Source organism: Sesamum indicum, linkage group LG10 (assembly GCF_026168435.1).
Source record: "Sesamum indicum cultivar Baizhima isolate 11 linkage group LG10, ASM2616843v1, whole genome shotgun sequence".
In the NCBI taxonomy this organism is placed as follows: domain Eukaryota; kingdom Viridiplantae; phylum Streptophyta; class Magnoliopsida; order Lamiales; family Pedaliaceae; genus Sesamum; species Sesamum indicum.
In genome coordinates, this window is record NC_142666.1 from 12,802,575 (window position 1) to 12,818,122 (window position 15,548).

Here is a 15,548-nt window from a genome sequence, read left to right on the forward strand (position 1 = left end):
TTATTTCTTAAACACATAATCCTGCTTATTTTTTACTGCCATATCTCTATATTCTCTTTGAAATTATATTTTGCCACTGAAAAAATTATTATTTACTTGTTACTTAAATTTAGATAAGTGTATCGTCATTTGTTTTAATCCAAAAGATTCTCTCAATTTTCTAAACTTCAAATTTATTTCCGTATTCAATATACTTTTGTATTTTTAACTTATTAATTACTTTATTTTAATTTATTTATTATGTACTTATTTTTTATTTGAACGTAAATTATTCGTAATTAGATTTACTTACTTTTTTTTAAAAAACATTATAATCCTCCCATATCTTGACACTGAGGTACTAACTACTTATCTTATAATTTATAATCCCATTGTTCTTAACAACTCTTAACCCCAAAACTAAAAACTTGCAACATGTTTGTCTTCCCAATCTAAATCATATGGTCTTCTAGTGTAATTTATATTGCATTTTTATTGCCTATATACACACTATGTGTACAATATTTGAGAAAAAACAAAAATATTTCTCCACAATATGGTATATATTTATTAAATACAATAGAAATTTTAATATTATTTATAATATAAAATTCAATTCGTCAATTTTAAAGTATCAGAGAAGAAAATCCAAATAAAAAATTCATTTTTCTTTTTTTTTTTTTATGTAGGACATGTCTGTTATGCAAGCATTACAAAATTAACAGGTATGGCATCAACTTTTTGAAAATTTTCTGTTCTTTTTCGTCTAATATACCCGGAAGACTACTGCAATACAACTATCGGAATTGTTTTAATAAATAAACTAGAGTCAAAAGATGTTGGCCTGCCCTGAGAGGGAGAACGGAGAATAGAACAATGTACCCGATGCAAGATAGGATCCAACTCGAACCAAATTGGGTGACGCAATCCCACAATGAGAACTCAATAAAATGGCTCATCATTGTTGTCATCAGCCATATTGAAATCATCTTCATCATCATCACAATATTCAGCCTGTTCATAATCGCCCTCATCACTAAATTCTCCTTCATCTTCTTCATTTCCTCCATCTTCTTCTTCCTCTTCATTTTCTTTCTTTTCAGTTCCTTCTTGGCCCTGATGCTTCTGTTCAAGCTTCTCAAAGAGATCCAGTTTCTGCAAGTCTGATTCGGGGTTCCATCGAACTCTCTTAACAAGCTTTTGCTTCTTCTCACCTCTAGCTAGCTCGGTCGGAACATGATCTGCATCCAGTTTTATGAAGTGCCAGAGTGGTGGTCTAACCTTTCCTGAATGCAAATTCCTATCCGAATATCTTTCTATGTCTGGTTTGTCTACTTTCTCAGGGCGTTCACTTCTATCTTCATAATAATAAGGAGAGGAGTTGCAATACTTGTGCAAACCCGAAGACCATTTTATCAACTCAATTTGAGCAGTCGAATACTCTGCAGTACCCAAACCCTCAATTTCTGGAAACAGTTCCAAAGGCTCTTGCTTTGCCGGTCGGAATCCACCACCGCCGAAGCCACCGCGTCCGCGGCCCCTTCCTCTGAAGGCCATTTACGATTTAACCAATATACTGTTGAACTGTATTTTGATCAAAACGTTGCAACTCAAAATTCTACTCCGTATAACCAAAAACATTGCAAACTCAAAACTAAGTCTAAAACTAAAACTAAAAACTAGAAGTATATAAGAAACTATAAGTAGAATAACCAACTCAACTATACAGAACTCATCGGGTGCAAAACTTGCACTTCTGTCCTTTTGACAAGAAGGAGTTGGCCTTTTTGCTTTTTGAGTTTTCTTTTAAGGGGTTTCCCTTATATTAGTGTTTTTATGAGAGAACTTATTGAATTAACTCGATTTTACATAGAGAGTTAAATATATAATTTTTATATTTCAAATGATACGTACTAAAATGCAAATACATTGCGTGCCAGGTGTAATTTTAATTTTTCAATATTAAGTTTTTTTTGTTCTTTCTCTATCCTTAAATAATGTGTTGACATAATATATTGATATTATATATATATGTATATATATAAATATATTTATTTTGAATTTAAATATTTATGTATGACAATAAGTAGATTTGCAGAAAGAAAAGGAAGAAATGAGTAAAATATTTTAATGACAAAACTTTAATGGAAAATATTGATAGCCAAACTTGATTATTAAAAATAAACATCCAACCAATATTTATACATTTGACCTCCTCAAATGAATGGTAAAGATTAATTTTAATCGTGTGGTGCGAAGCTCCCAAAATCTCTTCAAAAATATTTTTAAATCCTATAAGCTTCTAGACGTATAAACCTTTCTTAAGACTTCTCTCAATTTTTATAATTGTCTAAAATCTTGCATCTAGAAAGACATTATTTCTTGAGATTAAATGCAAAATATCCCCTATGTTATTCAAAACGTTTGAAAATGACTCTATGGAAAAAAGTATACCATCATCTTGTGTTTTAAACCAAGAGCACATTGCCTCTATAGAGAATTTTAACATTAGTCTGAAGTTGCAATGACTAAAAATCCTTCCACATATACATAGCCTGACTGCATTGACCAACAGAGTTATCTCATCCACCCTCATTGATCAACATAATGGGGAATTTGGAGGGGAAAAGGCTCTAGTTTTCTAACCATTTATCGACTGCGTCTATCACAACCAATCTATGCGAAAGAGACAGATAGGAATAAGGACATTATACGAAGTTAGAGTAGTTTTCTTTATAATTTTTTTAGTAGTTCGTAGTGCTAGTATTGAAAATTCTTTTAAATTTTCTATAGAGTTTTTGGTTGATTGAATAGCAGCTATTGTATCCAAATTATTGTTGTTTTTTGCTCAATTTTTTGTCAAAGCAATGGGTACGGCCTGGAGAAGCTTAGAAACGCAACTAAGGGAAATTAAATCGAATTTAATTCAAATCAAAGGGATATTCTTTTTTGTATTTTTTCAAGCGTTCGATATTTAAAACACAAGCATAAATAAAATAACATGCATCATACGGTTTAAGTGTCTAGGGCATAAAACTTAAAGGTACAATAAATTAGCCATGAATTCATACATTTTCCGTTTTCGTGTAGCAACCGCTACTAGCGTTGCTCCTTCTTTCCAGATCGCGTTCACGTGAGAGATCACCGTGGATCTCCTTTGATTTGTCCACACCACGCTAGGGAAGTTGTATCACGGTCTACTATTAGATAGGGGTGGGATTAAATAACGAAACAGATCCAAATAACACTATGAGTTAGTAAATTGAATCTTGTTAGTTCTTCCTTGAAACCAAGTTCAACAAGAAATAGAGATGGCGAAAAGGAAGAAAGAAGCACAAGGTTTTTCAAACTTGTATATATCTCTAAGATAATATATTCTAATTAAAACTAATACACTCGGCCTCAACATCTTCCTCAAGGAGGAGTCTCAAATCCTCCTTGAGTTTGACTAAGTCACCTCTCAATAAAAGGGCTAGGGTTCCTTAATAGTTGGATCGGGCTTGTTTAATCTAATATTTAAATTAATTCAAGTTCAACCAAGGTTCAATAGACATCTTAAATTAATTCAACTAATTTAAAATTCAACAAGAGCCTATCAATTTATTTTAATCCAATTAAACAAACTAAAGCGTAGTTCCATTAATTAATTAATTCAATTAACTTAATCGTATTAAGTTCAATATTTAATTAATTCAATTAATTAAATTTTGAGCCATTCATTAAATGGACTTTGCTTGCAAATGATTCAATTGTTTAATCTCCCCGAATTTAATATAATCAAATTAAATTAATTTCAAAAATTAATTATATTTTTGTAATGATTTGTGTGTGACTTTTTAGGTTTACTTTCAACTAGACTTAGACTTGTATTCAATACAATTAATGAATTAAATATAATTTAATTAATTGCTTCTGATTAACCATTAATCTAGAAGCGCCCACCACCATTAGTGGCTGTCTAGAAACCGTCCATGCCACTACAGACTAGGAGAATGTGGTGTGAATATTTAGGCTCCCAAGTACCATACATGTATAGTTCTTCCATCAACTGTCTCTTAGTCTAAGTCTAGAGCATGAAATTGGGAGTCGGTTCCCATTCTGGACTAGACAGCTATACTGAATAGTTGAGAAATGTTTATTCTATTGATCTACATAGAAAATCATTCTCTATCCGACTAATCATTGTAGCTACAAACTTAAGGAGCTTCAAACGCATCTCAAAGCGCATATAAACTTAATTATCAGTTAATGAGAGGTGATGTATTCTATCTTGAAATCCACCTTCCTTACTAAATGCTCTGACTGAACCAAGCAATGCTTATATTGACCACATCAAAGACATGCTCATCTCTCGTCAGGTCCGAGACACAACCATGACATGTATGTGACTGTTGTGGTCCCTCAAGTCGAAGACTAAATCCCGTACTATCAGAGTCGATTAATACCAGTCATACGAATCAAGCCTAAAAGGCTTAGATATGACGATTTCTTTCTAGTAAGTTTAGTCGACTTGACAATCATTGTCAACCACCCACTAAAGTTACATACACATCCGATGTATGACATAGATGAAATGTGACACTCATCTAATGAATGTAACAATTAGTACAAGTTGCAATAGGGCTCTCGATACCCCGTCTCAAAGTCCTCGACTAGAACATTTCAAACACAATTCTTAAAAGTTGGTTTTATAAATGTCGTCCAATGTGCAGTCCAATTACATACGTTGTTCAATTGGTATGCGGTCTCTGTTGTGATGTTAAAGCAATATAACAGAGATGGTAAGCACAACAAACAAACACTGCCAAAGTATACTTATTTTATTTATATATTTAATATTACGTTATATCAAAATGTTAGGATAGAAAGCCAATTTTTTTGCTATTTGTTTGCTAGTTTTTCGTTCATTTTTCCCCATTTTTTTGCTGTTATTTTCTGTATATTTGCCCAGTGTTTTGCTCATTTTTTTTCCTCAATTGTTTTGCCTTTTTTATGTTATTTAGCCCTATTTTTTTTTTCCAATCTTTGTGCATTCTGCACAAAAATAATTTTTTTCCATAATTTGTCAATCGCAGATAAATCAATAAACAACATAAGATTAAAAAAACAAAAAAAGAATCTTGCAGTAGATGAAGCAACATACATTAAGGAACGAAGCTTTTGGGTATCAAAAAAATATTTCCCGTTGGATAGAGGGGGAAAGTTATTTGGGAAAGAGGATATTTTCCTTTCATAAGCGAAAATTGCTTATCTTTCTGCATTTTGAAGTCAGGCCTGGCAACGAGCTCGTTGCCAGCTCGAGCTCGACACTAATATTCTCGAGCTCGAACTCAAGCCGATGAGCTCAACTCGAAGGACTGCATCAAACCTTCAGTCTGTTACAGCACGAAGACCCAGTACTGATAAAACATTTGCTTCTCAGATCTTTACTCAAAAACTAAGGAAAATTGTAGATAATCCTACAGGTATTACGGTAGAACTCATCTGTCACCCATTGCTTCTCCTTTTAAGACAATGTTTTGTCCAGATTTACTAGTTATTAGTCATTGACCGTCCAAGAATTGAGGAAATCTGAGCAGAAAAGGAAAATAATCTGCCTGCTTTATTTCTTGAATACAATACAATATTGCCCATTAAACTTTTGTTTCTAACTCCAAGTAAACGAAAATCTGAGAAACCAAAAAAATCCAAGAAACACAGAAACTGCAAAATCATAAATTTGTTTGTGTACCTGAAAAGAAGGAGCCGACTTGTCTTTCTTGTTGCCGTGAATTTGGGGGCTAGGGTTCTAAGAGATGGGTTTGGAGAAGAAATAAGAGGGGGAAAGAATGGAGATTGAAAGAGAAAGAGAGAAAGAAAAAGGAAGAAGAAACGAGAAAAAGAGAGAAAAGAGGGGTTTTTGACTTTTTGAATTATTATTACTATTATTATTATAATAATATTATTATTATTATTATTACTACTACTACTACTATTATTATTATTTTTTATTTTTTTTTAAATCATGAGATTGAATCATAAAATTTTATATAGATATAGTTGAAATTAATATATGTTCACAAATTACAATCTACAAAATTTATATATTTATAAATGTCAATATAACATTGATGTAACTATCATCTTATATTGTTAAACAACATTGGTTAATTGAGCCAGCAAAATTCAGATCAGACCGTTAGATATGATAAAACTTACAGAAAAATACATTTGGTAAAGTTTGAGACTTATTGGGTATCCGAATGTCGAGATATCATACTCAAAACATAAGAGTAATCATTGAAAACGGTGTATCGTTGAATCAGACCATGTGATTTTAAATCATACGGTCTGATATGATCTAATGGACACAATCTTTTATATACATAAATTTCATATGAATCGGGCGCCCGAATTTTAATATATCGTAATTATTGATTAAATTTTTTATTCTCATTATATATAGTAAAATAATTATTAGAATTGTTCAACCATCATCATCATCATCATCATTATTATTATTACCGTTGTCGTTATTATTATTGTTATTATTATGATTTTTAGATTAATTAATAGAAATTACTAAAAATTTTGACATAAATTTATAAATAATAAAAAATTATAAGTGAATTATTTGTCAATTTAAAAAATATATAACGTAATACAAATATATATTAAAAATACAATATTAAGTTTATATATCATATTAAATAATAATTTTAATTATAAAAAATATTATAATTTACTAAGTTGTTGATTAAATTTATTTTTATATAAAGATTAAATGTATAAATAAAAGTACCATAATTTATTATTATCCCAAAATAAAATTTATGATATTGATTAATAATTATAATATATGGTCAATTTTGATTATAAAACTGATCAAATATTAAATATATAAAAAATTTAAAAATAAAAAAATATATATATATATATTCAGTAGCTCGCTAGCCAGCTCAGAGCTGGTGAACAACCAATATTGAGCTCGAGCTCGAGCTCAAAATGGAGCCGGCTCGACTCATCTATCACCTCTATTTTGGATGCATAAGTTGCACTTTTAGATGGAGGGGTATAATTTGTCTTTTTTTTTAAAAAAAAATGCAGGTAAATAAAATAATACTCGCTTTGACTTTTTTTAAAACATTTGAAAAACACTGAGGATAATTTGCATTTAATCCTTATTTCTTGTGATATTGCATTGATTAAACTACGTAAATTATTACAAATTCTTGTAAAAGGAATTTATTTATTTGAGTAATAACTTTTTGAGAATTTATTAGAGACCATCAAGGGGAACACAAACATAATTTCACCATCCATATCTTAACACAAACATAATTTCACCATCCATATCTTTACGGTTTGTGACTCGATTGTTGGCTTGTTGTTTGAAGAATTTTTTTTTTTGGGTAATGTAATTTTCATTGAAAGGAAAATATTGTACAATAGTGCTTCTCATCAGGTGTCTCCCTCGACAGGCCAAGGGATACACCACAGTCTATATAATGCACACGTACTAACTGAGCTAGGCAACTTAATACTAAGAATACACTGACGGACATCTTCCACAATTAAGTTAGTCACAATGCTCAAAGGTCTCTTCTCATGCTCAAAACGCCTCAGGTTCCTCTCTCTCCAAATATGGTATACGCACGAACCAAGCAGGGTACGGTGGGCTATGTTGATGATGTGCTTCCCTCGCCATTTCCTCGCTCCCTATTCAATATCTCTAGCCCAATCCCGATTAGGTCAATGGAGTCGTACAATATGCCGAACAGAACTGAGGCATCTTCTACTAAAGTTGCAATGGAAGAACAGGTGGTTATGAGACTCCACCACAGCGTCATTGCACAACACGCAACACCCAAGGTGGGATAGCCATAGTTTATCCGTCGTGGCTAGCTTCTCCAAAATAGCAAGCCAAAAAATGTACATATATCGAGAAATCTTCAAAGGTCCCGAAAGTAGTAAAGTCCATCCTACTTTCGGTCCTACTGGTACCATAAGCCAATAGAGCTCCTAGGTAGTGGGTTTCCCACTCGAGCACCTCCATACAATACGGTCATTCCCTCCATGGATCGTCGGTAGCGCCTGTGTAATCTCTAAGCACTCAGTGTCAATGATAATAGGCCAGTGCCATTCCCCTTTCCTGATAACACTGCTAAGTTTCGCTTGACCCGGTAGCTCGAGGAGATCAAGTCCATATGGGAATCTATCAATGAGGGATCCGAGGTGTTGCCAAGGGTCCTTCCACGGATAATACCTCCGTCCATCTCCAATCTGGTAGTCAACCATAGGTCGAAGTACACTACGTAATCATAACAGCTTCCTCCAGCCCCACAATCCCCCACGATCAATAACAGTCCAGACTGAGGTATCCCGTAACCTCCCATGGTAAAGCCACTCAACCCAGATAGAGGTCCTGTCACACTGGATGACGTCACATAGTTTTTTGCACATCAAGGCGCGATTAAGAGTACCAATATCTCTAAGCCCCAGTCCACCCTCCTCCTTCGGCTTACATACCTCCTTCCACGCTACTTTAGCGTAGCCACTAGTTCCCCTGCCTTTCTAAAGAAAAGCCCGCAGCCGCTTATCGATTTTCTTAATGACCCCTTTTGGTAATATGAATGCAGATGCCCAATAGACGCCCAGAGTCATAAGAACGAATTTAATAATTTTCACCCTCCCTGCATAAGAGAGTGCCAATCCCTCCCAACTATTAATGCGTGCAACAATCTTAGTCAATAATAGTTGGCAATTAGATATGGATTATATAGAAGAGATCAAGAGGAGACCCAAATATCTTATCGGGAGGTGATCCTCCTCGAACCGCAGCAACTCCTCTCTCACATTCTGGGCTGACCGGGAAATAATGAGATGAGTCATCTCAACATTGAGTCAAAGTCCCGACCAGTCTGCAAATCAGTCCAACCCATGTTTTAAGACCCAAATAGAGTCAATATTGGCTCGGCAGAAAAGGAGTAAGTCATCAGCGAACCCCAATTGGAAAATCCGTAGAGCCTCACACTTCCAGTGAGTGTGAAGCACATGTCCTGCTCAATCAGCTGCAATAATCCAATATGCAAGACCTCCATCACAAGTACAAAGAGGTATGGGGAAAGGGGAGTTGTTTGAAGTATTATCCACTCTAACTTCTATAAGTCTCATGAGTTTATTCTGAAAAGGCATCTTGCTAGAAAGAGAAGCTGTTGAGACTTCAAAGTCACATAAACATTTCGTCTCCAACTAATGCCGGACGATTGCCTAACACAATATCGAAACAAAAACAAACAATATGGCAGAATTTTAGGCCGCTAGGGACCGGCTCCTATTGGCTACGTCACTGGGTTAATTCTACTAGGTTGACCTTATTTTCGGTAGTGGGGAAATAAACTACACTGCGGACTGGCTGATTGAAAAGAGCTCCATCATCAGCAACTACACATTGCACAAACCTTTGCTCAGATGACCTTTTGGATATTTTGCAAAATGATGCAACAAATATGTAAATAGATCACAAAATTGGATCACTCTTTGTAACTTGCCTATTACTCATTAATAATGTAAATTATATTAACACTCTTAAAATTAGATTGAAATATTATAAGTATTTTTTATCCTTTTACAAAATTATAAATACATTTCTTTAGGGGTGTTTGTATAAATTTTGCACTGAATAGAATGTCTATTTGTAATTATGATTACGTCTCAAGGGGTGTAAATATAATTTTACAAAAATCGGGAGTATTTGTCTATTTGGATTTCACTTTAATTGGTGTCAATATAATTTAATCGTAATTATTGATGCCCACCGAGGGTACAACGACATCACAATGATCGAAGTTCTTTACAAAATATTCTAAGATTATCAAAGAGTTAAGCTACAAAATAGAGGTTTAGCACTCAGATGCTTAAGTTAATAAGAGATTCAATGAAATAAAATGAGGAACTCAAGTACAAATGTGCGACTACGATAAAATAAATTATATAATCGAAGGTGAAGTGCTTGAATATTAGAATGGAACTTAAATTTGTGCAAAGAGCGCAGAAAATAGGACAAAAATGAGCAACCTTGCTGCATGAGAGAGGTTAGTTAGTTAGTTACCTTGTTGACTTACCTATACCCCTATTTATAAGACCTTTGAGAGATTTAGGGATTGGTTGGAGATGGTTTAAGATGTCTTTGAATCTTGGAACGCTTACTTTTAGAAATGAAAGTTATCCAACTACTAGAGTTATCTTTGAAAAAAGATATGCCAACAACAAGAGATTATGCTAGGTCAACTGAGAATGTAGAAGGTTAGTTATATGTAGTTTCCATCAAATGGATCTAGCTGGCTAGAACGTCCTTGTTGACGTCCTCCTATGGTGATGTGGCCTATGCTGTGTAGAACGATGACATGGCAGCCTTGGTGTCTTGCATTGGGCCTACTAGTGCAGGTGTTGTTTTATGCACTACCCCATCAGTAGGGTTTGCAAGACTGGGTCAGTTGGCGTGGTACCTTTGTTCTATATTAAGTGCTTCAACCAGTGATTGCCAAAATATGTATAGGCTACTAGCAAGTGTACTAGCTATCAAGTAGTACATAAATATCGATCCCACGAGGATTTAAATGAAACAATTACCGAGACTATGACTAATCTACGATTATTTGGATGATCAAGAATCAAGTGTTGGATCATAACTATAAAAAATAACTACTAACTAAAAATAAATCAAACAAACGTGTTGGGGAAGATTCAAAGACGAGAAAGATGTAAAGGCAATTGCTCCACCTAATTGATCCAATGAATGCAAAATTTAACAGATTAATCTGACATGCAAGTGTTTCTCATATATTGAGGTCCTTCCCAAGTTAATTTGGTACACTTCCTCGAGTTATACCAAACCTATGTGACCAGATGAATCATGTTTATATGCGTCAATACATCATTCAATTCACACAACAAATTACCTTATCCATTATGCTAAATTCCCTTCCAGTTCATCAACATAATTAATTCAATTTAAAAGATGATCAGACTCAAATTATAAGAACAAGCACGATAAATTTGTAGACATATAAAAACAAAGTTGTAGATTAATCCAATAAAGATATTTAAAATATTATCTCAATTAGGCTTCCCAAAAACCTTAGAAAAAATTAAATTAGTTCATCATATCTAAATCAAACACCAAAGAGAAAAATAGAAAAAAACTCATGGAGTTCAAATTTGGACGTAAACCGTCTGTCACTCCGGTGCCGGATCTTACTCATCCACTTGTCTTTTCGTCTTTTCCTTCGCATTTTGTAGATTTCTCCAACAAAAAGTTCACCTTCTCTTCATCTCCTTCTCCCTTTGATACTATTTTCTAATTATGGTAGGAGAGGAAAATTGTAGCGCCCCCTACTCGCCACATCTAATTATTACTATTTCATCATTTCTTTAATCAGAACTCATTCTATAAGTAATTCTCTTTCAACTCGTAAAATAAATTCTAATTTATCATCATAATATATATACCACAAAAGGTATTAGATATCACCAAAAGTTCAAATTTACCCCCACTAGATGTCCTCATGTACATAACCTCAAGGAATATCATACCACAACTTAAAATACAAATCCCGACAAAAGACCAGAATATTTAACAACCCAATAATCAAAACTCTCATTTCAGAAGTCACGGCTGACCCACCTAATAAAGACGACGGCACCGCTCAAAGTCCAATGTGGCTAATCAGTGTGACCTATCTCCTGAAAAGTACGTGGCAAGGAATGAGCTGCCTACTCAATAAGTATAGCTGATCAATTTATATATATATATACACAAACAAAGATTCACGTACATGCAGTCATACCGATAACAGTCATTCGTCATACAGCAACATCAGATATAAGCAACAATACATACTCACAGCTGTAAATCAATCCACGACATAATATTCATTCGTTATCATTTATTAGTTAAGGGCCCCACTTACCCTAGTTGGAGTACATCAGTCAATGATTTCGCCGGCCGTCATCATGTCATATACAGCACAGGATACCCGTTGTGTGATATCCCCACACTCTTTTACTCCAGCTGTGTAGCAATATAGCACAGGACATCACAACAACATGGTACCCCCACACCACCCCAGTGTGTAGCTAACAGCACAGGATATTCCTTGCTGCCCCGGAATATCCCGGTACCCTATGCGCCATGGTACCTAGCTTAAATCATATATTTTTCATATCTCAATATCAATCACATATCATCAAACACATTTTCATAAACCATTGACTGTGTTCCAACTAGGTAAGCATCATCTTTTATTTCAACTCACAATCGTCATTCTATTCTTTATGATAATCACTTCCTCAATAACAACTCCCAATTTGATTTGATCACAATCAATTATATGATTATCACATAATCATATCCCACATATCTGTACAGTACCATCACATATCACATAGTAACAATTTCACCAATATTATGATAATCTAGCAAATAATCCACAACTAATTATATAAACAATCAATATACGAAAGCACGCATAATAATATATAGCCAAATCCACGTTCGCATCCAAGAAACCAATATACATAATATATACAATAATACACACACACACACACACACATATATATATATATATAAATCCAATTAGATATACTTACCTTATATCCCAAAATGCTTCTATTTTACGAGGGACTGCTCAACCCTCTACCTTGTCGTCACGTCCTATAATAAATTATAATATGTATAATCAATATATTTAATTTACCAAATAATTCATAAGAATTCACTTAATCAAACCCCTTATATATTTATAACTATCATTTTTAATAACATTCGTAAATTATATTACCATTGAAACCTCATTTTCCTCTTTAATAACATAATATTTCTAAAATATAACTTCCGAAGTATTTCTACGAATTTTCTGTCAATTTACCATTGCTATACAATTTAATTAAGCAATAATATATAGAATAACATATTTGATTAATCATTCCGATGGAATTGTGTAAATTAGCTATAGTAATAATTAAATCTAACAAATCTAATATTTTAATTACCCAACTATATCATTTTTATAGCAATTATGATATTTAATACGACACTAATTTAAATAGCCAAAATCATAAACTACTCCGATTAAATAGTATATCGCTTAATATAATCAACATTTAACAAATGGAGTAATTAAATAATATAATTATATAAATTAATAAAAATTAAAATTCAATATCCATACCTCTGTTTTCCGAATGTGTGTGTGCGTTGCTGTGTGTGTATGAATGTGCGTGTGCGCTGCTGGAGTTAATTATAAAAAAAAAATTATTTTATCATAATTATTTTTAAATATATAACAAAAACATGACGAGTCGCGATTTCAAATCGCGACTCGTCATTAAATAAATGCCGGAAAATGCAAAAGTTCCCAAGTCGGGAAACAAAATCCCGACTTGGGAACTTTTGCATTTTCCGGCATTTATTTAATGACGAATCGCGACTCGTCATGTTTTTGTTATATATTTAAAAATAATTATGATAAAATAATTTTTTTTTTTTATAATTAAAAAATAATTAACTCTGCGCTGCTGTGTATGTATGAGTGTGTGTGTGAGTTTGTATTATGCGTAAGTGTGCATAGTAATATGGACAAGAGAGGCCCACCGCCTCATTCATTCTACACACTCTCTCTCTCCTCAATTCTACAATATATTATTTATATATATAATATTATTATTTTATATATTTAATTAAATTTTTCTTAAAATACCCATTACGTCCTTCCTAATTTTCAAATTAATATAATTTGCTTTCAAATATTATAGCGAACTCCAATTTAATCCGTACAAATTTTATTATATCCCAAATTCAATCTATAATTTATTTACCAATTAAATTTAAATTTCTAATAATTACCAATTAGTCTTCCAATTACGTACAAAATTCTACGGACGTCACAAAAATGATCCACATACCATCAAAGTTATTTTCTTTCTTTTCTAATCCTATTCCTACCAAACTTCTCAAAATATTTACATAGAAATAAGATGCTTAAAAATATGATTCCCATTAGCAATCAAATTAAGAAAATCGCGCATCGCATATCTGATAACCGGTGGGTCACGGGTTATAGTGAAAACAATTTCTGTCTTACGGATTTTTGATAACCCCTGGGTCATTGGTTATCTCAGCAGTGCTGCTACTGAAATATTTTCTTTTTCCACATTTTATCCATTTTCTTGCAACTTTCCTTCCTTCCATAAAAACATCTAAAATGTCACAAATACACTCAAGAACAAGTATCATATCACAAGAATACAAAAACACCAACAGAAAAATATATCATATAATTTGCCCTAATCAACTAGCGAGATTTTGGCTTTACTCGCCTGAGCGGAATGGCCCTGATTTTAGGCTTTGATTTTGGTCAAATTTTATTATTGATCTTGAAAAAATGATCGTGGTAGGTATCAACTATGTATTAAGGTTCAAATTCGTAAAAAATAAAATAAAAATACTTTGGATAAACAAGATGGAATTGATTAAAAGAACTTATTTATTTCATATATAACCATTTCTTTAATTAATTAGTTATATAAAGTACTTTATGACCATGTAAATTCAAATTTCATCTATTTTACAATTTGCTCAATTATCCATTTTATTTTTCTTCTATTTTATTTAATTAAATAATATAATAAAAAAATAAAATTACACACAAATATAGAGTACTAGCGCATATTACGTGTTATACACAAAAATAATTTATAAAAATATATTAAAAAAATTTCATGTATACCACTGAGTCACTGACAAAATATTCTACTTATTAATAAATTTTGAAACTACAGGAGCTCATAAAATACTCAAGATGTGGATGGGACCGACATATCTATACTCAAACAATTTGATACTCCAAAGGAATTACGAACATAGTGATGGGGATGAGCCCTATTTACTATTACAGACCAAATAGGGTATTGAACCCTTTAAATACAGAAATAATACATAAAATTACAAGATATTAAGCGAAAATTGCAGCAATATAAAAGCAACAAAAATAATCGGTCAAACGAGGCTTTGAGAGCCAAATCCGTTTCTTAGGCCTTCCCCACAGTCACGAAGATCTATAGCCTTTCAAAACAACTCATGGTTGCACATGGTTTTGGCACAAAGCCCTTGCCACAAAGGTTATAACTTTAGATCATACAGATCCTCACTATTAGGTTCACAAAGAATCAAATATTATGCTCGGTTTTAGAACAGAGGAAGAGAGAAGCACTTGTCCAATTGCCCACAACCAAGAAACCAACCACCATTACATAGGTGGCTATCGAAAGTAGAAATGGAAGAAGACGGCCAAGGCAAAGTCCCAAGATCATGGAAAAACCGCGGCCACAAATGAGAGAATGATGAAGAAGAAGACATGGAGAAGAGGGAGCATTAATCGGCCGCTAGAGAGAGAGAAGAGAGAGATGTGACTTATGAGAGATTAGGGTTAAGTAGAGAATAAATAGTCAAACCGGTGGGTCGGGTCAGGTCATGGGTTGTGGGCTTGGGCCAGACTGTTGCCATCCAGATGGGTAAATAGGCCTAC

The 15,548-nt window shown here is 33.2% G+C and overlaps 1 protein-coding gene across 1 annotated transcript; it reads right to left on the bottom strand.

The window, feature by feature from the left end:
* Positions 1-717: 717 nt before the first annotated feature.
* On the bottom strand, positions 718-5,870 carry LOC105172212 (uncharacterized). Its single transcript, XM_011093579.3, has 3 exons — positions 5,711-5,870; positions 3,051-3,179; positions 718-1,563 (listed from the first exon to the last, which is right to left on the bottom strand). Exon 3 carries the CDS (start codon positions 1,534-1,536, stop codon positions 922-924), a length of 615 nt encoding a protein of 204 aa, XP_011091881.1. The 5' UTR covers positions 1,537-1,563; positions 3,051-3,179; positions 5,711-5,870; the 3' UTR covers positions 718-921.
* Positions 5,871-15,548: the final 9,678 nt, after the last annotated feature.

Coding starts and splice junctions, on each gene's coding strand:
- LOC105172212 (XM_011093579.3), bottom strand. CDS start 1,536: ATGGCCTTCAGAGGAAGGGGCCGCGGACGCGGTGGCTTCGGCGGTGGT.